Genomic DNA, 26586 nt, shown 5'->3' with positions numbered 1-26586 from the left:
ATAGTTTTAGAGATTATGATCTTATATTCCAACACCAGAACAGCTCAGTTGTGCAACAAGGTCTCTTTATCTATGGAGAGTTAATACTTCCAGCTCATCGTTTTTGGGCCAGTTACTGCACTGGGTGCTTTACATGAGCCATCTTGCAGCCCTCGCAGCTCTTATGAAGCATAGGTGAGAAGCTACATTGTACTAAGGAAGAAACTGGAGGTCAGAAAGGTGAAGTGGTTCAGAGATGAAGCCCAGGGCGGTCTGATTCTGGAACTGGGGTGCTTTCTCCTGGACTATACTGTCCTCCTGCCATATTTTCCCCTTTCAAGACAAATCTCAGCTTCTCCTTCAGGAAAAGGAAGGAAAATGGAACTGAGGTGTGCAGACAGGGGTAGGGACAGCATGACCTCTTGGTCCTCCTCCATCCTGGTTCTGGTTAATGAAGACTCAGGAAAGTGCCACCTCTAGCGCCCTGATATCATCAACTCAGATCTCTCTAGGCTCGTGTAGGAGAGGGAGAATAAGCTGGGAGGTGTGAAGAGAGAAACAAGAATTTCCTAGAAAGATGCTTTATTCTCTTCTCCCTTTAGGAAAGTGCCATGATTACCTCTCTCTACCCCTCAGCACATTAGTGTCTTCCCTTCTGACTGGGGACATCTAACCCATGAGGTTGGCTATTCCCAAGGGCTGAGTATGTATTCCTTTGGCTGTGACCCACATCTCTTCCAGGTCCTCCCTAGTGCTGGCCCAGAACTCTGTCCCAGGACCCTCTTCCTGGATAGGCTTGGTCTCATCTCTATGGAAACAGGATGGACAGAGTTTGCCAGGACCTCCCAGCATGGGTGATCCCATGGAGCAGGAACGTGGAGGCTGGGACTGCTCTGGATCAGTGTCCCTAAAAAGAATCACCAGGGATGAGGGAGGGACATACCTTCACACCTGGGCAGGGGGTGGTCCCAGTTCCGGTTGGTGCCATGTTGACATGTGAGGACAGGGTGGCCCATCAGTTGATACCCTGGGAGGCACTCGAAGGTCACCGACTGCCCAACATTGTAGCCAGCTCCCCGCACAATGCCATTCGCAAAGGGCTCGGGGTCTGGGCACTCTTGAAGTTCATAGGCTGGAAAAGATCACGAGAGAAGGTTACTTTCTCCTCTCTAGGCATTTTCTCCCTGACCAGAATATAGGCGTACCAGGGAGTTAGCATAGTGGTGGAGAACCAAGACATGGACTCAGATGGGCCTTCCTCATTTTCTAGCTATTAGCTTTGGGCAAATGATTTAAGTTCTCTATGCCTTTGTTTTCTTATTTAGAAAATGGTTATTGTGAGAATCCAGTAGGATCAAATATACATAGCTCTTTGCACAGTTCCGGCACATGGTGAGAACGTAATCAATGCTATCTGTTATTATTGTTCCCATGGGAATAGGGGACCCAAGAAAGACAAGGCTAGATTGAACCATTCTTCTTCTTTTTTTTTAACATCTTTACTGGAGTATAACTGCTTTACAATGTTGTGTTAGTTTCTGCAGTATAACAAAGTGAATCAGCTATTCGTATACATATATCCCCTCCCTCTTGCGTCTCCCTCCCACCCTCCCTATCCCACCCCTCTAGTTGGTCACAGAGCACCGAGTTGATCTCCCCGTGCGATGCAGCTGCTTCCTACTAGCCATCTATTTCACATTTGTGAACGATTATTCTTTGGGTACCTCACTGGGGCTCAGCATTGACCTCTGCTCTTTTCTGTTGCTGATCTCAATCAACCACAAGGTCACAAACCCTGGAAGTGGTCAGGTGAGGACATGAGTGGGGCGCTTCTAACTCTGAGAAATGAGAGCCCATCTGGAAGGAAGAAATGGGGTGGGAGGAAGCCAAACCTACGGCAAAGGACAGAAGATCTGGGGGTAAAAGTCCTTCTAAAGAACAAGGAAGTTGCTTCCCTGAGTATGAGTGTGCCTGCCTCACACTCCTTAATGGGAGTGGCTGAGTCCTGGCCCACTGGGAGAAGTCGTTGAGGGATTTGCTGAGCATGTCACAGAGCAGAGCCTTCACTTAATTGGACAGTAACTGGGCCCACCAGACAGAAAGTCAGCCATGGGAGTAGAGGGAGCATTCCAATAGGGGAAATTCTCAGGGGGAGTAGCTGAGACCCAGTGAATGCTCCATGCAAGCCGGTGCACTCAGCATGTGCAATAACAACATAAATAACAGTCATCATGAGAGTGCCATTACTGAAGTTCTCCCTCTGTGATGGTGGCTATTATGTATTTCCTTTCAGTATCGTGCAGGGAGGTCTCTGTGGGAAGAACTGGGCAGGTTTCACTGGATATCATCAAGTAGTTGGCTGTGTTGAAAAATCGAGCAGTTCTAGAGAGAGAGGGTGGGCTGGTCAGCCAAAGGGAACATGGCTCTGTTAGCAGCAGAGGGTTTGGGCGACCTGGCAAACAAAGTCTTAGTAGAAGCAGGGAGCCTGTAGCTCAGGGAGGTGACTGAATGGATGAATTGGGCTTTTTTTTTTTTTTGTAAAATATTCTATTTATTTTTATTTATTTTTGGCTGCGTTGGGTCTTCATTGCTGCGTGCAGGCTTTCTCTAGCTGAGGCGAGCGGGGGCTACTCTTCGTTGCAGTGAGTGGGCTTCTCATTGCGGTGGCTTCTCTTGTTGCGGAGCATGGGCTCTAGGCGCACGGGCTTCAGTAGTTGCGGCATGTGGGCTCAGTAGTTGTGGCACACGGGCTCCAGTAGTTGTGGCTCGCGGGCTCTAAGCGCAGGCTCAGTAGTTGTGGTGCACCAGCTTAGTTGCTCCGCGGCATGTGGGATCTTCCTGGACCAGGGCTCAAACTCATGTCCCCTGCATTGGCAGGTGGATTCTTAACCACTGCGCCTCCAGGGAAGTCCGAGCTGGGCTTTTAAAGAGAAGCCTCATTGGGAACAGGGGGAGGACCCAACGACGGGGAGGAGCCTGAGGCTCATGAGAAGCCAGAAGCAGCCTGGAGGAGAGAAGCTGGGTCTTTCTTATAGGAATTGTCTCCAGTGGAAGGAGCTGGGCTTTTTACAAAGAGAGACCCAGAAGTGAGGGTACCAGGACTGCTTTCACATGGAGAGAAGTCTCAGAGCCCGTTCCACCAGAGGAAGCTTCGAAGGGAGAGGTTGATGAACTAGAGACTGTCATACAGAGTGAAGTAAGTCAGAAAAACAAATAGCGTATAATATCGCTTATATATGAAATCTAGAAAAGTGATACAGATGAACTTATTTGCAAAGCAGAAATAGAGACACAGATGTAGAGAAGAAATGTATTGATACCAAGGGGGGAAAGGGGGAGTGGGATGAATTGGGAGATTGGGATTGACATAGACACACTACTATGTATAAAATAGATAACTAATGAGAATCTACTGTACAGCACAGGGACCTCTACTCAATGCTCTGTGGTGACCTAAATGGGAAGGAAATCCAAAAAAGGGGAGATATATATATATATATATATATACACACACACATACATATAGCTGATTAACTTTGCTGTACAGTAGAAACTAACACAACACACTGTAAAGCAACTATACTCCAATAAAAATTAATCAAAAAATGAAAAAAAAAAAAAGGGAGAGGTTGGGCCTAGAGGGAAGACATGACCCCTAAGAGGTGGACTCATTAACTTACCCAGGAAAGGGCTCCTTAGAGAGACTAGTAGTAGATGCTCCAGTGGGAACAGATACAATTTCAAACAGAGCGCCATATTAAAAATGCTAATAATGATGACGTCTAACATTTTGGAACACTGTCATCATTTTGCTAAGTCCCTGTGTTTTTACAATCTCCTGAGAAATTTTAATGGAATAAGTTAAGCCTGTCAGACTAGGAGACCTGGGTAGGAGTAGCTAATGCCGTTACTGAAAACTTCATGGGAATATTTACCCGAAGAAGGGAAAGGAGAACCCCAGCCGAGGAAGTTCAGAGTATCTAACAGGAGGGATTCTGAGGAAAAGTAAGGACTTGGATTTCTTCCAAAGAAAGTCAAGGGACCACAGAGAGCTAGGCCTGCTCTACAGAAATGGCGGCCGTGGTGACAGGTGGCTCTTTCGTGAAGCAGGTCTTTTCATAAAGGAAAAACCTGGGGTGAGTGGTCAGGCTAAAGAATGTGGGTCTACGGGGCAGGGAGAATTATTTGGGCCTGACACATTGGGAGGCCTTGGTGGGAGCGCCTGGGCCTCTGGCACTAGAGACAACCTAGTCGGGAGGTTGGGGTCATCATAAACGAGAAGGCTTAACGGAAGCTGAGGTCAAGTCTGAGGGAGGCAGCTGCCCTGACACCAAGAGCGGCTCCGCAGGGGCCGTCAGGACTGGGGAGGTGGGCAGGTGCTGAGGAAAGAGCTGGGCCCGTGACCCGAGGGAAGCCTCAAGGGGAACATCCAGGCAAGTGCTGGGGTAAAATGTGAGTGAGGGGAAGCTGGGCTACCACAGAGTGGAAACCCCAGTGGACGTCGCTGGGCCTCTCACACAGTTGGGCCAACTCAGGTGAAGGCGCTGGGCCTCTGAAGGCAAACTTACCACCCCTCCTCCCTGCTTCCAGCCCTGCCCCCCGCCACACACACAGCGAGCATCCTCAAGAAACCGGCTTCCTCTGAACCTGTGTGTGTGGCGCTAACCCAGAGCGCTGGCCTGTGTCTGGAAGCCTTAGTGCAGGGCCCGTGTGCAGAGGAGCCCCAGGTGAAGCTCCTCAGAGGTGAGGGCTTGGTGAGCATGGGAGGGGCTGAGACCAGGGCTCCGTGGGGGTAGTTAGGTGTCTTCTACAGGGAGGGAGTCCACGGAGCCTGCAGGACTCAGAGGGCAGCTTTGACAAGGACAAGGCGGACTTAACATGTGGGGAATGCAGTGAGAGTGTCTAGTCCCACCACACAAGCTTGGCAGGCAGGGCTGTGCCCGTCACAGGGGTGAAGGCACAGGGCGCGGCTGGGCCCCAGAGCGGCTGTCCCTGTCACAGTGGTGCCGTAATCAGACCTTGCATTGATCCAAGAGGAGGAGCCTCAGGGGGAGCCCTTGGGCCTGAAAGAGGATGTTACAAGTTGAATCGTGTCCTCCTCAAATTCACACGTTGAAGTCCTAACCCACCCCTGTATCTCAGAACGTGACCTTATCTGGAGACAGCGTCTTCGCCTGCCTTTACCTAAATTAAAATGAGCCCGTTAGGGTGGGCTCTATTCCAATATGATTGGTGTCCTTATAAAAAGGGGAAATGTGGAGGCAGACAGACCGGGAAAACAACATGTGAAGATGAAGCCAGAGATGGGGGTGATGCTTCCACAAGCCGAGGAACGCCAGATGGCCAGCAACCCACCAGAAGCCAGGAGAGGGGCATGGAGTATATTCCTCCTCACAGCTCCCAGAAGGAACCAGCCCTGTCCACACCTTGATCTTGGGACTTCCAGGCTCCAAGACTGTGAGAGATTAACTCTGTTGTTTAAGCCACCCAGTCTGCGGTACTTTGATAGAGCAGCCCTAGGAGACTAATACCTAGGAAGCCTGAGAGAGGCATGCGTCTGTCCCAGAGAGGCACCCTGACCTTGTATTTGGGCCTGAGTCTCTCTTGGGACAGACTGTGGCCGCGGGATGCATCATGACCCATTGGGCAGACCTCACTGCCCACCGAGGCTGTGTACACTTCACAGGCACAGGCTCCTTTAGTTAAGGTTGGCCTCTGAGAAGAGCCCACATACAGCCCCTCTGGGTGGGCAGCTGTGTTACCACCAACGAAGTGGCACTTTCTGGGAAAGAGGCTTGGCTTCTCGCTGCTGCTGCCTTGGTGTGAGGGTCCCAGCTCCTCCTCCTGAGGCTTCCCAGGTGGTAACAACCTGACCATACTCAGGGACGGTCCCCAGAGGGGGCAGCGCCCATATAACTGGCCCAACGGTGGGGTACCCTTTAAGGCTTTCCCTCAGTGACAAGCCCAAATCCTCAGTCAGTACTCATCTCTGACAAGGGATAAAAAAGCCAAATGTCAGAATGGTATGTATACAGAAATTCTATATTACCATAGAAAACACAACCAAAAAAATCATGATGTATTACATATTCTTCACAAGAAACGTAACTAGGTGTGGCAACATGTGGGAAAAGATCTGGAAAGATCACATCAAAACAATAGTGGTTATTTCTGGGGAATAATTCTGGGTTTGGAGGCTGTAGATAAAGAAAGCTTGGCCTTACCTGTAATGTTTTAATTTCTTAATTCCTCCCTTCCTTCCTTCCTTCCCTCCTCCTTTCTTTCCATCCTCCCTCCCTCCCTCCCCTCCCTTCCCTCTTTCCCTCCCTCCTTCTTTCCTTTCCTCTTTCTCCCTCCCCCTTTCTTTTTTTAACACGGTAGGTGTGTTTGTAGACTGTCTGTGTAATTAAAAATTAACTTAAAAAAAGCAGATTGCAAAACAGTATCTATAGTGATCCAATTTTGGTTAAAAATATAGTTACATCAGTATATGTACAGAAAAAATGGGAAAAGCAAACTGTTACAAGTTGATATCTCTGCATAAGGCAGGGTTATGGGAGAATTTTGACTTTCTGTGATGCACTCACAAAAACTTCTGTGATGTTTTAATTTTTTGACAAGCATGTACTAGCCTTGGAAAAAAGTCTAAACACATGAAAAAAAATTCAGTGGAAGAATCTGGGCAAAGAGGTTAGAACAAAAGGTTCAGCCAATCACACTAGGAAAGCCCCCGAGGGAGACGTCAGGTCCGATCAGGGCCCGTGTACCGCTGCACAGGTGGGCACAGCTGCATGGGCACAGGTAACGGCCCCTCCACAGGGGAAGCCTGAGCTGGAGTGGATGGAGCTTTTCCAGGAGGAGAGGGCCGGTCACAGGACTCCAGCTCAGGGTGGGGGAGCTGCGGTGAGCGTGGTCCGGCCTCACACAGGGAAACCCTCAGCGGGAGTAAGTACCTGTCTCATCGCTAAGGCTCAGTGGGCCCTTCTGGGCTTGTTACAAGAATTGTTACTGGAATCCTCCATCATGTCAGAGGAGGAGCTTTGCCGAGCATAAGTGACACACAGGGGAGGACCCAGAGGAGGAAGCGAGCCTCTCAAGGCCAAGGGGCAGTGGCTGGTTGGACACTCGGGGATGCCTGAGGGGGACTGATGGGTCACTTGCTCAGGGGAAGCTGCTGGCTGTTGGGCCGGGATGGGGATGGAGCCTGAGAAGGTGCTTTGGGGCTGCCGCCCTGGGAAGGGCTTGTTGAAGGGGTTCAACAGCCTCTGTGGGCCAGAGAGACATGTCACGGTGGTCGGGCCTGCCCCCCACCTCCCCGCCCTTCCTGGGTTCCCTCCTCCCCTACGCAGAAGGCTGGGAAGACGTGGGGGTGGTTGTAAGAGGTGGGGATGGACGGGCCCTCCCTGTCCTCACCCTGATACTCCAGCTTGAATCCCGGCCGGTTCTGTGAGTGGTCGCTGTGGAAATACACGGTGGTCTCGTGGGATGTGGAGAGCAGGGCGCTGGGAAGCTCACTTCCACTGAATCTACCCATCATGCGGCTGGTCTCATAGGGGCCGTTCCGGATTTCTATGTAGTCATGGTTGGGCTCGGTGGAGAAGTTCAGGAACTGGATGTGAGCTCCTGGGAGCAAGATAGAGGCAGACAGTGCCCAAAGCAATACAGTCCCGCGTCCCACGTGCCGCCTCATGAAAGCATCACCTGCCAGAGCCCACGGGTCCGCTCTACAGACTGCCCACCCAGTTAGGGCTCCCAGATCACATGTGGGGAGTCACCAGTCCAGCCCAGTCTCTCGTCTTCAGGCAGGACTGAACTTTAAAGTATTTATATTATTCATTCGAAATGAAAGGCGTCAGTCATTTCAGAGTGCCGTCTTGCGTCTGTTTTATTTTATGGAAAACCAAGTTCAGGGTTAACACCTGATTAAGATTCATATGTGTAGTATCAGTATAAAGACAGCTTTGTTAAAATAAACTTTTTACTTAAAAATACCACCACTTAAACATAACGACACCCAATCAAAAGACATGAGCTTCAATACTGGTATTTTCCGGAACACTTATGATGATTCAGAAATTAGAAGAATACATCGTCCTATTGGTTCTATTCAGATGCCAAGTGAAGTTTATACTTTGGGATCTTATTGGATTAATCAAGATCGCCTAGCAACCCAACAGGTTAAATGGATCTCATTAACATCTTAACTTACATATTAATATATTCTTTGATGAATAAAGGTGGGACTACTGATATTTATTCATTGATAAGATCTCTCAAAATTAGATTACTATTATTGAAGAAATATATTTCTAAGTATAGAAAGAAGTCTGCAATGCTAATTATGAAAATCTGACTGCAAAGTAGTATGTAGCATACAATTCTAATTTTTGTATTAAAAAACTGGAGGACTATGCATTGATTCCCTAACAACATTTATTGAGCTCTTGCCATGCATCAGGGCTGTGCTAGGTGGGCACTGCACGGGGAGGAACAAGATCTACAAGGCCCTTGTCTTCATGAAGGTCACATTTTGATGGTGAGGACTAAGCTGTGAGTGATTATTTCTGCATGGTGGGATTACAGATAAATTGGAATTTTAATAATTTGCTCATCTGTACTTCATAATTTGCTTAGAATGAGGACATAGGCGTGAATTTTTTGCATCTGATTATTTAAATAAAATAAAGACTCGGCATATACTGTTGAAGACACTTCATGTCTCCTGCCCTCTCCCATTGTCCTTCTCTCCACAGAGGCAGTCACTCCCGTGAATTTGGAAGATAGCCTTCCAGTTCATGTTTTTAGATTCTTAAATACATATCTGGTTTGTTTTAAACATTTGCATGAATCTTATTAGACTGTATATACAGTTTTGTAAACTTTTAAATTTAGCATGTGTTTTTCAAGGTCTGTCCTTGTTGACATGTAAAGATACAGTTCATTGATTTTAACTACATATTAATTAACTCCACTTTATGAATTATCCAGCCACACTATTCACTCTCCTATTATTTAACATGTATACTGTCTCCAAATTACAGATAATTTTACATTGAGCACCTTTGTACTTATCTGCGGAACCTATGCTTTCCAGCCCACCGCCCATGCGTCATTCCAACACTGGGGCTGCACGTCCAGGAAAGGGGCTCTTCAAGGATTGCAGAATGTCTGAATTGAGCTGCCTGACTGCCTCCCTCTAGTGGCAGAAGTTTGTAAATGCAGCGGCTTTTAAACACAAAGCAGGTGCCATTAGGACCTGTTTGGAGTCCAACACTAACTTGAAAGCAAGGGATCTGGTCTTCTGTGACTGGTCCCTGCAAGAGGATGACTTCCTGGAGGACTTAAAGATAGAGGTCTCTGGTGGCTGAACATCAAGACATACAAAGAAAGTGATGCACCTCCCACTTAAACTTATGTTTTCCTCTGGATGTAGCCCTCCCTCCAGCCCTTTATCATCTGAGCTTCTTCTGACTCATGCCTGGATGCAGAGCTATAGGGTCTCCCAGCTCCTTTTTCCTCAGTGTCTCAAAATCTGGAGGTTCCCAAGGCTGCCAAAGTCATCATCATTTTGCACCCTGATCATCCATCCCCAGTTTCCTTCCGAAGATGGTACTTAATATGACTCCATTTTCTGAGGGTCACAACCTCTCTCCTCCCCTCAGGTAAGATTTAGATCTTTAGTTAGATCACTTTCTCTTAAAAGCCTCTTCTCCATCAGAAGACCCACTCTAGGATGAAAAATAAAGGACAAAAGAGGTGGTCTTCACTCCTGAGGTCACAGACTGGGGGTTCACAGGCCTATGCAGCAGTGATCTCCTCGGGACATTTTATTCGTAGGAGCAGAGAAATGACTTGGGCAATGCATTTCTGTACCTATGTGTACAGCCTATAAATTCCATTCAACATAAATCCTTTATCTCTTCAACAGAAATACTGGGGGTTAGATTACATTCTCAGTGCACAACACATGAATCTCCAAATTTAATTTTGTACCCAGATCAGTGTCCTCTACACCACGCCAACCTCTGTGTCTACACACACACACACACACACACACACACATACACACACACACAGACATCTCCCAACCTCTAAGGCCAGCTAGAAGGTGAGTATAAAGAACGCAAACTCAATTTCACGTTGACCTTGGCTCAATTTAATTAGGATGAGAAATTAGACACTGGAATTAAAAGAACAGGCTGAAGTCCAGTCTCAGTAAAATAGATTGTTTTTTTCTTTTTTAACCAGCCGTGAGTAATTTCTCATTCCACATTTTAGCTCACTGCTCAAATGATAAAAATAATAATGGCAATCCCTGAAGTTTTTTCCCTATTTTATGTCCCCAAAGCTCGTTCATCTCTACCATTCCTAACTGATCCTCACGCTTGCACAAGAGGTCGACAGCAGAGGAAGGAGAGAGGCAGAGAGCTAAATGGACTCAGCCGAGGTTGAGTGACAACTCGTGACAGCCGCCAACTGAGTGACAGCCGCAGACAGCTGCTTTAAGCCCAGAGGCCTGGGTGTGAAGACTTACCAAAGCCCACGGGCAGTGCTATTTGCCAGGAGCAGTCTGTGTTGCTGGGGTAGCTGCCCGGGAAGCCGGGGCTCAGGATCACCCCGTCCATGCCTTCCACTGCTCCTCCACACTGCGCTGTGACCGTGAGACCAGACAGAGCGTTAGGACTGCAGTGAGGTGAGTACGGGGCCATGCAGCATTTGGACTTTCCCAAGTCAATTTCCCTTTGAGAACCCAAAGGAACCTATAATTCATCTCCCTAAAAAACTGCAGACAAGGGCCAAACTGAGTATGTAAATCCAGGAAGGGAAGCATATCCTAGGTCTGCCCAGCCGTCCACAAACCCAAGTTACGGATGCTTGACCTTGAGCATGCCCTTCAAAGCCAGTTTCCTTAGTGAGGTCATGCAGCAAAAGTGGTCTGCCCCAAGAGAAGTGTGACCATCTCCTACACTATCCCCCAAATCTCCCTCTCCTCACTGTCCAGTCAACTCTTCCAGGACTGAAAAATAGGAAAGAAGGGGACGGGGATGCACTGGCACGCGGCCAGGCTCTTTACAAATACATATTCCATGGGACTGGGTGGTCAACAGAAGAGCCCCACCACGAGCCCACCCTCAGAGCGTTGACACACGCCCTGAGCCAAAGTGACTGTGATTATTTCAGCCCAGGAGGGGTTGGGGCATCTGAATCTCCAATCGAGGTGACTTCAGTCACAGTCACCTGAAGACGCAGGGCTGGGGCACGACTGCAGCCTGGTCAGTTGACGTCGATTCTTTCCTTTTACATCTTATTAGGAAAAGGCTGTGTGAGCAGAAAGGGGTTAGCTTGTCATGGGAGGCCACAGAAAGGAGCGGAGGGGAGGCCATATGCCGTGTCTACGCAAACGTCTTCCGGGGAGAGGACTACTCGAGCACACAGACCCGAAGGGATCGGTGCCCGGGTGCAAAGCGGGGACTTGGGCATTGACCCCTGGGGTCACAATCCCAACGCTCCCACTTCCTGAGTGACTTTGGGCCAGCTTTAACTCCCTCCACCCCAAACCCCCAAACCTCAGTTTCCCCCACCCAGCACTTGTGTCACAGGGTGGTTATGAGGTTACAACAGAAAGGACTTTGCTTGACTTGGAACAGCGGCTGGCACACACAGTACACCCTCAGTCATGGCAGCTGCTGTTCTACGAGCAGTTCTCCGGCCAAGGCCTTTGTGATACAGGATGGGGAAAGGGCCCTGGGCTGACCAGTCCCACTTCTGACTGCTCTGCAGACGACCAGGTCTGTATCCTGGTGAGATCACTGAAGGGAAATGTCATATGCTCCAGTGCCATGCCCTTGGCTCACCTTGCTTCCTACCTGAAGGTTAGCCTAGATTTGCACTTGACAGTTGGCGGGGCATCAGGGAAACCTAGGTTTCCATTCCCAACTTTGCCACTTTCTTCTGAATTCTAAAAGCCTTAGTTTTCCTATTTGCAAAAATGAGGATGATGACAGCTGCCCTGAAGAGCTGCGGTGAGGAGACACGTAGCTCCGTGCCCGGCATGTGGCAGACCTTCAATAAAGGGATGTTCCCCCTGCCCCAAGCTGACTAGAAGCTTCTGAGGGTGGAGATCCTGTCTTTTCTTGTATCCAATGATCTCTTCATCACTACTCGGTACAGAAACCAAACCAAGTCCTCGTTTCACAGGGAACCCTCAGCCTTCCTCTATCAGTGGATTCCATCTGTCTGTCCCACGAGAAGTCACAGGGGAAAGCCCAAAGTGCCCAGAGGTTCCATTTGGGGTTTGGTCGATTATCTGGAATCAGAATGGTCATCAGCAGGTTTTCGAATGGGCAAGCCTCCTGCCATGTTTCATTTGGTGGGTGAAGGTATCCAAAAGTCAAGAATATCTTGAGAGTTAAAGCTTACAAAAACATCAGTCTAAAATACTGCCTGTGAGCAGACCCGGAATACCAAACTTCCTTTGGAGTCGAACCTGATCCCAGTGATATGTCACTGAACTCAAAGCCCTGGTAGAAATGGATTTGAATGAACTGGAAAAGTGGGGACTCTCTTACCAATACAGAGCGGAGGAGGGTAGTTCCAGCGCCGCACGGTCCCGGGCATGCAGGAGATGTGGGCGTGGCCCTGGAGGAATCAAGAACAGGGTGGGCTAACTGCCCCCACGGGCACAATTGCGTGTATAACCTGGAGCAGGGGGCTTGTTCTGGGGCCTCGGGTCAAGGAACAAGACACATGAATCCACTGTGGAATGGGGAGTGAGGTAGAGGGAGAGAGATCTGGGGAAGGATGCTTATTAGAGGCTATTGCTAAAGAATTATCATTACTAAATGTTCCTTGTGAGACTCTTTTAATTACTAGAGTCCCTCACTGCCTTCAAAGGAAAATTAAATTTTCCTAAAGTCTAATCAAACCAAAACTTTGCAGGAACACATTCAAGGCTGGCTTGTGCCAAATGGCTAAAGTCAGCACTTGGTCTTTTTCATGAACAGCTCCAGGAGGGGATAACAGTGCCTGAGGGATCTGGGGGGCTTCTCTCTGTTCTTTGGTGACTGCAGCTCTGCTGGGGGAAGGCCGGCTGACCCCAGCTCAGGGGACACCTTTCCGGCCCTGGGGGTCAACGGGAGGTACCTGGAGGGCATATCCCGGTTCACACTGGAAAGAGACCACATCGTTCACCAAGTAGCGCTCGCCAGTCTTCACCCCGTTACTGGGCACAGCAGGTTCTGGACAACTGCTCAGGCCCACCGCTAGACCAGACAGAGACAGACAACAGGAGAATGGACAAGCCCATCAGGTGGATGTAAGAGCAGGCCGAGGGCATGGCTGGCAGCAGGGAGGAGAAGCTGCCTCCAAGCTGTGTCTTCTCTGCTTTCTCTCCTCCCAGCCTCTAGGCCAGGGTTTCCTAAGCCTTTCACCTCCCAGCACATGAGAAAATCAGAATGTTTATACGGCACAGAGGCTCAACAGACCCAAGCCTCCTGGGGCAGGTGGGTATCATCTGGGGACTCTGGCTGTCCAGAGGCCCTCGGGCTCAAAACTATACAACATGGCTATCACCCCAAGAAGTTCCATCATGCTCTTCCCAAGCAACTTTTGTCCTACATGTGCTTTTAAGAAGTGAATGTGGTGCTTGGAAATGAAAGCTGTTTGGGCCTAAATCCACAAATCCCAGCATCTGGGCCAAAAGACTCCAAGGACAATATTAAAACAATCATCAAACTGAATTGAAAGTACTTCATCTCAACTGTCATCTTGTCTCTTTTTGCCCCACTCTTCCCTGCAGTCCAAGTAGAAGGCAACTCAGTATTTAGTGGGGTGATCACAACTTAGTAACCTGACATCTGCTTACTGGAATGGCAGTGGTAGACAGAAGGAGCAGGAGGGGCAGAGAGAAAGAGAAAGCAAGAGCAAAAGAGTGTGGTGGGAGAAGAACGGAATGGGGAGAGAGGTGAGGACAGAGAGAGGAAGACAGAAGGACACAGAGAAAAGTCCATTCTAATTTCTTTACATTTCATACCTTGATTTTATTTAAGCCATGCTGACAACAAAGCAAGACTTAAAAAAATTATATGCCATTTATTACTTTTGAAAGCATATTGTTTCATTTCCATTTCAATTAAATAAATATTAAATATGAGTCACAGCAGTAGATAAGACTTTTCAGTACCCTTCAAAACCATTTGCCTCTACAATAGCAGTTAATTCTCCCCTTCTGTACCCTCTTTGTAGATTATCTACAAAACAAACACAACTACAGGGTACTGGCTCCTAGGAATTTCAGTCTCCATATACTAATGGAGACCTCTGTTTTCCTCTAGTTCTTTCCACTGTGAGAGGACAGTGCATGATAAACAGCAGCTACTGAGAAAACTACCCATTCTTTTGAACAACAGCAACAGCAAAATAAATTCAGAAAGGTGAATTTTTCCTGGGAATGAGGCAGTAGAATGGCAAAGAGATTTAGGAAAGTTCTATCTTTGGAACATGTAAGAAAAGAGAAGATTCTAGGGAACATTTAAGAACTCAAATTTAAATATTGGATAAGGAAACAAAACCGGAGAAAACAGAGACGAGAGGGTGAAAGGAAAAGTATGAATTATTCAAGCGCCCAAGATACTTCACCCTGCTGGGTGAGTGAGGCCTGAGAGGTCTGTGGGAGGAAGGTCTTGGAGGTCCCTGTCCTATCCTCCGCCCTGCAGGGTCTTGGCTTCCAGCTGCCCCAGGGCTTTCTGACCTGCTGCACATTTCAGTTCTTCCAGGCGATGAACATCCTGGGATCCAGCTAATCCTCTCCCCCAACTAGCTGGACAAAGCTCGTTCATTTTGAGACCAGCTGGGCAACGCTGACCCTATCAGGCCTCTAGCAGCAAGTGGGGCTTCCATCTGTTCGTCCTGTCCAAGACTGTCCAGCCGACCACACCTGCCCCCATTTCTTACTTCTCGTTCCAAATGTAACTCAGGTACCCCTTCTGTAAAGTCTCACGTGGCCAGGGTTAGCTCCCCTCTTCTGTACACCCTTAGCATATCAGGTTGAACTACAGTTACTGTTTCCATGTCCAACTCTCCCCCTAGACTTTGTGCCTTATTCATCTTTGTTCCGTGGGCACTTAGCACAGGGCGTGCCACACTGCAGGTGTCCAGGGTTTCTTCATGACATTCACTTCTCCACCTGCCTCCGGGAGAAGTGACTGTTCTATCCTTTGAGCCACTGCTGTACCTCCTGGCGACACCCTTGTGAGCACCTGGAATGCTGTCATGTCCTGCTCTGTCCACGTGTCTGCCTCTCTCCCATGGACTCAGAAGGGACTCACCCATCTTGATCTTACCCAATCCCAGCATCGCACCTGGCACATTGTAAATACCCTATAAGTAATTGCTGAATGAATGCGTGGCAAACACTGCTGCCAACATATTTTTTCCTGTACCCAGTGGGGATGGGGATGGGCAGGCCGTCTCAGGATGAAAGCAGCTACCCCAGCAACCTCTGTCTTTGTCGCCCCACAAGGCACATCTGCAGCCCTTTTCCTTTTCTTTTTTCAAAAATTAAAAAAAAATTTAATTTAATTTTTAAAGGTTACTTTCCACTTACAGTTATTATAAAATATTGCCTATATTCCCCGTGTTGTACAATACATTCTTGAGCCTATCTTATGCCCAGTAGTTTGTACCTCTCCCTCCCCCTGCAACCCTTTTTCTTTAAGAGTTTTTAGTTGTGGCCACTTAGGGATGCTGGAAGCCAGGATGTAAGGTTTTGAGGGTGGGAGAGGAGTGAAGTTTGCAGTGAGGAGAAGAACTTCAAGGACAGTTGCATCATTGACCAGGGGTTGGAGAAGCCAGTTTTTAGGATTGGAGGAGGAGAGAACCTCCATCGTCTCACACCCCAAATAATTTACTGGGCCCAAGCTGGTGACCAGGTCCCCCTCCCACTCCTGTGTGGACACAGAGGAAGCACACAGGTTTTTGAGGAATGGACCCTTGGGTGAGAACCCTGGCTCCACCACTTCCTGGCTGTGTGTCCTGAGGAGGTTTCAGACCTTCTCTGAGCTTGAGCATCCTCATCTAGTTTGGCGTAAGGCTTCCGTGGGGTGGAGAATATATAGCCCCAGGATAACCCCCGCTCCTTGTGGGAACTTGGGCCCTGTCAGTTCCCACCCTGAACCCTGCGAGCAGCTGACACTCTGGATTCTCACTTTTGTACTCCAAGTGGAAGCCGGCTGCAGACACGCTGATGTCTGAGTAGAAATGCAGGTAGAGCTGGTTGGAGGTGCTGTTCAGCAGGGCAGGCACGGTTGTACCTGGCGAGGAAATGGGGACCAATCAGACTTAGCCTCTCCTCACCCCTGGGTGCCTGCCCATTTCGTTGTCTGTTGCTACCTGCTGACGTTCTGCTCCCAAGGCCCCCAGATGTCCCCAGTTATCAAACTCACTGAATGACAAATTAGCTCGCCTTAGTGTGCTGGGTCTCCAACGGCTGAGGGAGGAGAGACTCCAAACCACTTCCTGCAAAATAGCAGTGGCAGAGCCACATGCCAGCAGCAGGGTGACTTCCCTCAGGTGGCCTATGAGTTTGGTCCCCTTCCAGGCGTCTTCAAAGTGACTCTGACGTGGATAATTCTCTAGGCCATTAAGGCAGTGTAGACAGTTTATCTGGGGCACATGACTCCTCTTAGGTCTTGGCAGCATGAAGTTCTGGGGTCTACAAGACCCAGATAATTGCCCTGACCTTTGGGCAAAATCACACACCACACTTAGAAGTCCACTGCTGGAATGGAAAGTGGTGTGGCCACTCTACCGACAGTCCCTCAAAAAAGTTAAATATAGAATCACATATGACCCAGGAATTCCACTCCTAGGCGTATACCCAAGAGACCTGAAAACATGTTCCCATGGAATCTTGTACGTGAATGTCCATAGCGACATTATTCATAATTAGCCAACAAGTTGGAAACAACCAAATGTCCATCAACTCATGAATGGATGACTGAAATGTGGTCTGTCCACACGGTGAAGTGCTGATGTGTGCTGTACATGGTGACCCTTGAAAACGTTACACTGAGTGAAAGAAGCCAGACCCAGAAGGCCATATATTGTAGGACTCCATTCATATGAAATGTCTGGAACGAGCAAATCCATAGTGACGGAAAGTAGCTTAGTGGTTGCCAGGGGGTGCGGGGGTGTGGGACAGTGTGGAATGTGTACAGATGGGTACCTGGTTTCTTTTTGGGGTGATGAAAATGATCTGGGATTGGAGGGCGGTGATGGTTGTAGAAGCTTGTGAATATACTAAAACCCACTAAACTGTACACTTTAAAATGGTAAATTTTATGGCATGTGAATTACATTTCAATAATAATAATAAAAGTCCACTACTGCCCTCAGAGCCCCGGTCCCCAGGAGCCCCGCCTCACCCGAGAAGCTCCCCAGCACGGCTCCAGTGCTGTCTGCGCCATCAAACACTTCCAGGGAGTCCCAGTTCTCCTCTGTGACAAAACTGACGACTTGAATCTGGAAAGGCAGGGGGACTGAATCATTGGTTAGGCAGCCCTCCCTCTTTTCCTCCCTTCCCATCTACGCGAAGGGAGGAGCACCTAGTCTGGACCCGACACTGTGCTAGGAACTCTGATAAATGTAAGAAGCAGTCCCTGTCCCCCAGCAGCTCACTGTCCAGTGGCGGAGAGAGATGTGAGAGGTGTGCACGGCAGTGGAGTACTCTCTCAGGTAGAGAACGGGGAAAGGAAAGTCCAGGCTGCCTCGGTCCAGCTGGCCTCCTCCTCACTTCTCTAACACTCCTTGGGTTTCCTCACTTTCCTGTCTCGACTGCACCAGACATCCTGAAGCTGTGAGCCAGTAACCCGCACCTGGCGGGACCTGTCCACCTTGAGTCCCTGCTGCTCTCTGTTGGCCTTGCCCGCCCCGGGCCCTCCTTCTGGCCGCTGCAGCTGTCCTGGGCCTCCTCCAGCTGGCTGTCAGCCCCGGCCACCAGTATGGTCCCGATTCCACTGCGGCCTCGGGCTGCAGGTGCGACCCCCCCAGGTGCGCGCCGGGGACGGTCCCTGCTTCATCTGTGCTTTGCCGGTTTGCTCCTTCCCCTCGCCTGCAATGCCTCCTCTTCCATCCCCCCACACTCTGAAGAACAGAACCCTTCAAGCCGTTTGAGAAACATCTCCTACGATTCCTCCCCAGCCTTCACACTCCAGCTCCGGGCCCACCTCCTTCTTCTTTCTGGCTTCCCTGATGGCCGAGCCAGCGCCCAGCCCTTGTCCTTCCTGAGCCGGGAGCTGTTGTGTTTTTCTGTTTGTGGGCCTACCCCGCACACCTGGCCTGAGGGGCAGGGACAGGCTGCTGTGTCTGCCCCCGGCACCCCCTTGGCCCTTACCTGGATGCCAGCGCCTTCGGGGACCATGATCTTCCACACGCAGTTGAGGCTGTTGAGGTACGGCTCGGGGAAGCCGGGGGACAGGATGGTGCCCCTGCGCTCCGTGAGGTTGCCGCCACAGGGCACTGGGAAGGAGGCCGCTCTGGTCTCTGTGGGTCCCCAGGGGAGCCTCCCCGGCAGACCCCTCCCAGGGCCCCCGGCCTCGCTGTGACTCCACCCCCGGCTGGCTCCACCCCCACCCCCCTTCCCCGGGCCCCAGCCCCGCCCCCTCCCGTGGCTCCTCCCCATACGACCCTCCTGAGGGACCTGGTTCCCGCTCCTGCGCCCCCATGTCCCTCTCCCAGCAGCCCCCGCTGCTCCTCCTCGCTGTCTTCACGCCCACCCACAGGACGAGGGCTTGGCTGGCAGGGGTCCCCCTCTGAAGGCACTCCGGCCGGCAAGGCTGCTGTGCGTCTTGCTGGGTGTTGGCCGGCCACCCTCGCCCCCAAGTCCTGGTTGTCCAGGACTCACCCACACACGTTGGTGCTGAGACATTCCACTGGGCCAAGGCCCCGGGAACAGGGAGGCACTGGATTTCTGGGGAGCCCTGCAGGGCGTAGCCGGAGTTGCATTCGAAGCGGACGGCGGCGCCCACCGAGAAGTCACTGCCCAGCCTCCTGCCATAGCGGGGTTCCGGCACCGAGCTGCACTGCGTGGCGCTGGTCCGGGGCACCGCTGCAGGGGACAAGGGTGCTGAGGGGCAGGCCGCACCCCTCTAGAAACTGGTCCGGGGACGGGCACACTGGGGGGCTGGAACTGGGTGGGACCCTGAGAGGCTCTGGGTGCTTTCCCTCAGAGCAAGGGTAGGGGGCTTTCTAGGATGAGGCCCATCTTACTGAAACATAGCTGGACACACAATGTTGTAGCACAGCTTCTGGAAACCATGGGAGGCACTGTGAGCCCCCGGGCCCAGACTTTAGGCCCTGCCTTCCCAATGAAGCCCCTTGCCCAGTAGGGTCCCATGTCCCCTAACAGGGAGAATGGCCCTTCCTTCTCCCTTGACCCTGCCTTTGCCCTCTTCACCCCATGTGCCTGAAGACCCTGCCCAGGGCCCTGCTCTCATGACCTGAATCTCCCTTCCTCCTACCTACAGGGGCTAATAGGACCTTTGAACCCAGGCCCCAGGGAGGGTGTCCCAGGGGCAGGATTTTACCCCTGCACAGGGCAATGCAGCTCATCCTGGGCAGTGGAATGAACAGGACCATTCTTGGAAGCTGAGCCCTAGAAGAGTGGACGTTCTCCTGGACAGAGAGAGGCTGGGGCCTCCAGGTGGAGGCCAGGGTGCTCCAAGACTTGGCCTTTCCGGCCTCGTAAGGGAGGGAACAGACACTGATTACCTGCTCCATGCCAGCTACCCTGTGAACTCTTTTAATGCCATCGGTGAGGTAATGTGATCACCCTCCTTTTACAGGTGAACAAACTGTGGCTCCAAGAGGAGGAGTAGCTGGTGCCCAGCTGGAAAGTGACAGAGCTGGGATCCAAATCCATGTCCAACTCACTCCAAAGCCCGTGTTTTCCCTGCACCTTTACTGGGTCTTGCAGACAAAACCAAGCTCCACGGGAGAGGGTCTGGGTAAAAGGCCTGGGCTGGTCTTCCCAATGCCATCAGGACTGTGCCAGACAATGGGCAGTGGGGGTGTGTGTGCAAATTAGCTTCCCTTCTATGATTTCTTCCCTTATCCGGCATGGAGTTTGGTCCAAGAATTGTCTGTTGGGTACATGAAGGTATACAATTCAACTGAATTTCAGGGAACTGTACCACAAACCAGTAACTGCCCCCAAACACCCTAAGAATGAGGCTCAGACTAGGGGGTCAAAGGTCCCTGTTTTCTCTGAAGAGCTGAAACTGCCTTCACACCTCCCACGTCCAAGTCCTGCATACCTTGGTAGACAAAGTGGAAGCCTCTGGCTGGAACTTGGCCTTTGGCACTGAACTTAATGAGGACTTGATTGGAGGTGGCCAAGGGCAGCGATTCTCCTGCAGAGATAAGGGGCAAGGAGGAGAGGAAGACTGTGAGTCCAGCAGTCGGGCCTGGCAGGTGAAATCCTGGCCAGGATGGAGGGGCTACCCACACCCCACACGGCAGCCCCTTCCACCTCCCAGGTCTTCCTAAAATGAAACCTCACGTTTTTACTGCAAGTTACAGTTTAAAGTTTACAGAAAGCTTTCACATCCATGGTCTTAACGTTGACCCATGTCAGTGTGAGGTTGGCATTCAGTAAGTACCTGCAGTTTATAGATCAAGAAAGACAGGTTCAGATCAAATGACCTGCTTGGAAAGGAGAAAGCTTCTAAAGATGTGTTGACCCACATGGATGGGGGAGAATGGCCATTACCAAACTGACTGGTGGTTTACTTGGAAAACTGATATCAATCTGATAAAAAGAAACAAACAAAAAAGGCACCAAGTTCTGGAAAGGAGGGTGATGTAATCACTGGAGAGTAACTGGCTTTTCCCAGATGCCCTGTGAAATGATTGACAATCACAGTGATCATATAATTTATTGCTCATACTAGCACACTTCCGAGAGTCAAAGGGCATGCTATTAATAATTATGCTGGGACAACCAAGTGAAAGCTGGGACTATCCCAGGCAAAGCAGGGTGTATTGTCACCCAACCAATAACACAATAAAGTGGGGAAAGTCCGCACAGGAAGCTAAGGAAGCCCAACAGCTTCTATATCAGAAGATAAAGATATATCTTCTGCTTGATGTGGTGCAGACGGACCTGCAGCCGTGAGGTGGAGTCCTGCTCACCATCGCCTTCCTGTGGAAGCTGAGGGAGAATGTGGGCTAATGGGCAGTGGCATGGCCACCCTGCATGCTGCCCCTCCACAGCCTTAGGGACCCCTGGGAATGTCTGCCGCCCCCACCGTCAGAAGGGAAGTAGGTGTTACAGAAAGCCAGGCTACCTCTCCACTTCAGGGAGGCTTGGAGTTGGAACCACCCAAGGAGCCATTGGGAGGCACATCTGGGGTCCACCAGTGCTTCCACAAAGCCCATGTGATGCTACTGGTCTTGGGGATCAGAGAGCCTCTTTCACAACACACTTAGATTTACATAGATCCCAGGTGGCTGAGCCTAGGAGTCACTGCCCAGCTAAATTCTGGCTGCCGAAGCAAAAAGAAACTCATGAAGAAAAGCTTTTCTTGATTTTCACCAGCATCTCTAGTTCCTCCTCTCAATAAATGTAAGCAGAACAAACTCAACTTTTCCATTTTCCCATCATCTGGACGGATATATGTGGAGTAGGAACCCCCGTAATCTCTCACAGGACCCATTTCAACTTCCAGTGCTGGACATACGCAGCTCTCCCTCTCCAGGAATAAACACACAGTAAAATCACTGGACGTAAGAAAAGATTCCAAAGTTTTAAGGGAGGAGACCTCTCAGAAGTCAAAGCAAGTATCTTTATGCGAACTACAACAAAGAACAGGTAAAAATCTCAGAAGATTTTTAATAGCGGTTGTCACAAGATTAAATTTAGCATTGCGTCTCTGAAATTAAAGGAGGAAGATGTGTCAAAGAACAGATCTGAGATCAATAAAAGCTACAAAGAGATGAGAAACTCTAGCACATGGAGCTGGATTCTGCAGAAATTGAACAGCAAAGTGGAGATTAAATTTGGGAAATTCTTCCAGAATCCACAGAAAAAGGATAAAGAGATTAAACTAATGAGAGAAACGACAAGTGACATGGAAGACAGGCAGAAAAAAAATCCAATATGTATATATCAAGAATTCTAGAGAGAGAAGACAAGAGAAATTGAATGAGAAAAAATAATTTAAGAAGGAAGACAGCTTTCTAAGCTTGAGAAAGACTTGAGGTTTTTGAATGAGATTGTTCACAAAGTGCCAGATCTAATTAATGAAAAGAGATTTCCACCACAACACATCCTAGTGGGCTTTTCAATTTTAAAAATAAAGAAAAAAATGTGAAAGGTTTTTAAAAGAGAAAAGCATTGGTTGCCTACAAGGACAAAGAATCAGGTTGAATTTCAACTCATTTATAATATTAACTGTTGGAATAAAGTAACCACTGCAGCTTTGAAATGTTTGTGGCCCATAATTTGATTTATAATCAGGTTGTCATTTATATGATACATCAAAGGAAAGGCATGCTCATACATGCAAGGTGACAGAAAGTACTGCAGTGAGGAGCCCTACTTTTAAAAAATGAACAAAAGTAGGGAAATCAAAAACTATCAGGGATAAAGACAACTAGGAAAATATAGTTAAACCCAAATAATTATTGTTAGAGGTAACAAAACTAAATGCAAATGGAAAAACTTGTTCTTGGGGAAGAAGTCCATAATTATAAAATAATTACTAATAACATTGATAAAGTCCAAATGTATCAGCAAAGCTTGGAAAATAGAGATGGGTCAGGTATGAATGGAAAAGTGAAGAAGCAAAAGCAAAACAAAACAAAACAAACAAAATCCCAGAATGAACAAAACAAGGTGACAGATAGCAGGCCACATGTTTCACTTATAAGTAAACTTCCTCTTAAAAGAAAAAGACTCTCAAAGAAAATGAGAAAAGATACATCAGGCAAACAGAGATTAAAAATTGTTAGAAGCACAGGAGGACAATAAAATATCACAATTGTGCTGGCAGATACTTTCACACAACGTTCTCATTGATATATAAACAGAAAAACAAAATGAAGACTGTTGAGTTGTGGTCTTCAAGCTTTTCTTTTTCTCCCCCAGCCCAGCCTCAGGGACAGGGACACAGTTCACTCCCATCAGCACCAAAGGCTCATCATCAGTGTTTCTCTATGTGAGGAATAAGAGATGATCTGAGGATATTGATATTAATGTATATAGGTCCTATACTTCTATCTGTTTATCCATCTATCTATCTATCCATCCATCCACCTATCAGTCATCTATCTCTATCCCTATTTCTTTCTACTTCTATTGGTCATTTACATTTCTGTCTATCCCTATCCCTATATCCATATTTATATCTACAGGTCTTAAGTGCATACCTATCTCTCTACCTGTACCTGCTTATACTTCTTTATCTATGGATATACTTATATCTATCTATCTATCAAAAGATTTTGAAAAAGCATCTTACCCTCCAAAATCCTGATTTACACTCTTGGATGAGTGTGTATGTGTGGGGTGTTCCATTTCATTGAGAACCACTGATATAATGGGTTTGAATAATGAGTTAGCCTTATCTAATGGCTATTACAAAGCTTACTGAATCCTAGCAGTAAATCTCGGAGGTAGAAGTTTTACTTTTTGCACTTTGCACATGAGGAAACTGAAGCTCGGAGCGGCCAAGGATTGTGACTGCAAGCACCTAGCATGCAAGTTGGAGAGCTGAGATTAGAGAACAGGCAGTGTGACCACAGGGCCTGAGCTTGCCCCTTCTCTCTACGTGGACTCTCCACGCAACAGAGAACACACATTCTTCTCAGATAATTAAGGAATTTAAAAAAATGTCCTTGGCTACTGAGAGGACCTCATTGAATCCCCAAAGTAGAAATGGTACAGGCCGCATTCTCTAACTACCTGGCAATAAAAATAGAAATTAACACAAATGTTTAAATGTAACGGGAACAAAATCCCGGTTCTTGGGGAAAAAGAAGAGACATCCTTAAATAACTCTTGGGCAGAAAGAGTAAATCATGATCATGGATTATTTAGAAAGTAATGACGGTGAAAATAGTACATATCAAAATTTATGGCGTGAAGCCAAAACTATGCTTAGAAGTGAATATATATATGCTGTAAACATGCTTCTTTATTACACAGAGAAACTAACAAAACTCTCAATTTAAAAAGTTACAACAAGAAGAATAAAATAATCTGAAGAAAAAAAGGGGAGACGTCATGAAACAAAAGCGGGGTTCAATTAATTAGAAAACAATAACAAAGTCTACAGAAGAATTGATAAGTTGAATATAAAACAGAATGAAGCCAACAAAACAAAACAAACTAAACAATATAGAACCTCTGGTCCAGCTGAGAAGAAAGGGCAACTATGAATATACCATTCAGTCTGTGGAGCTTGTTATTATTTTCTAATTAATTAACCTCTGCTTTTGTTTCATGACATCTCTCCTCCTATTTTTCTTCAGATTATTTAGTTCTTCTTGTGTATAACCATTAATACAAAAGAGAATAAACATCATCATAGGATATTATGTAAGCGATGGTGTTACATTTAAAGTAATCACAAAATAGATTTTTTTTACTAACATGTAAAATATTAACTTTGATGTTAAGGTAATATACCTGACTAGACCAATAACCATGGAAGAAAATAAAAGAAAAACTACTGAAAAGAGATAAAATAATGAGACAAATTTATTTTCAGATGATATCGCTTCTTGCCTAGAGGACCCAGGAGAATCAGTTGGCAGTGTTAGCATCATTATGGAGGGTTCAATGACTTTACAAGATGAATATACCCCAAATATCAGTCTTCGAATATACTAGCAAAGACAACTTAGAAAATATAATGGTGGGGCCGGCAGGTGATGCCGGGGGGAGACTCATTTACAGTAGCAGCAACAAAAATTCCACAAAATATCTAGAAATAAAGTTAACAGAAAATGGATACTGCCTAAATGAAAATTATAGCACCTTTCCAAAGGTTTTTTTTGTTTGTTTCTTTCAAAAGATAATAGAGAGACATACCATATTTCTAATGGGAAATAGAGTACTATTATAAATGTGAGTTCTCCCCCAATTAATCTATAAGTTTAATGGAATTCCAATGAAAATTCCAATGCAATTTTTTTAACTTGATATAATATTTCTAAAAGTTATTTGTAAGCAAAATTAAGCAAGAATAATCAATAAAAAATTCAAAATCAAGAATGACAATGGGGACTTACAGTACCATATGTTTAAAATTATTATAGTGTTAAACATTATTATAATGTTACACTAATTAAAGCTTTTTGTTACTGATACAAGAATAAACAGAGGAGTCTAGAAACATACCTTTAACTTTATAAAAATTTAATATATGTGAATCTGGCATTTTGAAAATTCCATTAGAACAACAGATTAACTAAATTTGCAAGATGTTGGTTAGGTGTTCCCTAGTTCAAATAATAAATCAAAATAAATTCCAAAGGTATTAAAAGAAAAAATCAAACTAAAAAAGACGTAAAGGAAAACCCAGAGGAATATTTATTTAGTCAGCAGAAAAGTAGAGGAGAAAAACTATAACAGAAAACATTGATAGATTTAATATCATGGGAAATTTAGACTTTCTGACATTAAAACATAACCTGAAGAAAATTAAATGGCAAATGACGAACTATAGGGGAAGGTTTTTCATAGCATATACTATAGATAAGAGGTTTTTATGGCATATAATACATATAGCTTCTAATAATATGGAGCTCTACTAAATACATACAAAAATAAATGCTAATAGAAAATCAACACTAATTTACAAGTAAATTCACAAATAAAAAATTCATGGGCCAATAATTACATTATACAAGGTTAACCTAAGTAGTAATAAAAAAGGCAAATTAAAAACTGAGATACCATTTTCACTTTTCAAACTGATGATGTTTTTGTTTTCTTAATTACCTAGTTTTTGTGAGAATAAAACATGCCCTCTTTTTTTAAAAAAAATATCTTTATTGGAGTATAATTGTTTTACAATATTGTGTTAGTTTCTGCTGTACAACAAAGTGAATCAGCTATATGTATACATATACCCCCTTATCCCCTCCCTCTTGAACCTCCCTCCCACCCTCCCTATCCCACCCCTCTAGGTGTTCACAAAGCACCGAGCTCATCGCCCTGTGCTATACAGCACCTTCCCACTAGACATCCATTTTATATTTGGTAGTGTATACATGTCAGTGCTACTCTCTCACTTTGTCCCAGCTTCCCCTTCCCCCACTGTGTCCTCAAGTCTGTCCTCTGTGTATGCGTCTTTATTCCTGCCCTGCCACTAGGTTCATCAGTACGGTTTTTTTAGATTCCATATATGTGCGTTAGCATAAGGTACTTGTTTTTCTCTTTCTGACTTACTTCACTGTGTATGACAGACTCTAGGTCCATCCACCTCATTACAAGTAACTCAATTTCGTTCCTTTTTATGGCTGAGTAATAGTCCATTGTATATATGTGCCACATCTTCTTTATCCATTCATTTGTCGATGGACATTTAGGTTGCTTCCATG

General features: G+C 47.2%; 1 protein-coding gene across 1 annotated transcript in view; it reads right to left on the bottom strand.

Moving 5' to 3' along the window:
- The window catches only part of CSMD2 (CUB and Sushi multiple domains 2), a 653863-nt gene that overhangs the window by 124095 nt on the left and 503182 nt on the right, over nt 1-26586 (bottom strand). The window contains 10 exon segments of the mRNA XM_055082266.1: nt 923-1111; nt 7393-7602; nt 10514-10630; nt 12549-12618; nt 13123-13241; nt 16185-16289; nt 17403-17499; nt 18371-18495; nt 18881-19084; nt 20292-20387. Of these exon segments, the coding sequence (XP_054938241.1) occupies nt 923-1111; nt 7393-7602; nt 10514-10630; nt 12549-12618; nt 13123-13241; nt 16185-16289; nt 17403-17499; nt 18371-18495; nt 18881-19084; nt 20292-20387 (1332 nt within the window).

Source organism: Physeter macrocephalus, chromosome 3 (genome assembly GCF_002837175.3).
Source record: "Physeter macrocephalus isolate SW-GA chromosome 3, ASM283717v5, whole genome shotgun sequence".
Classification (NCBI taxonomy): domain Eukaryota; kingdom Metazoa; phylum Chordata; class Mammalia; order Artiodactyla; family Physeteridae; genus Physeter; species Physeter macrocephalus.
This window is presented reverse-complemented; position numbering and strand designations above follow the sequence as displayed.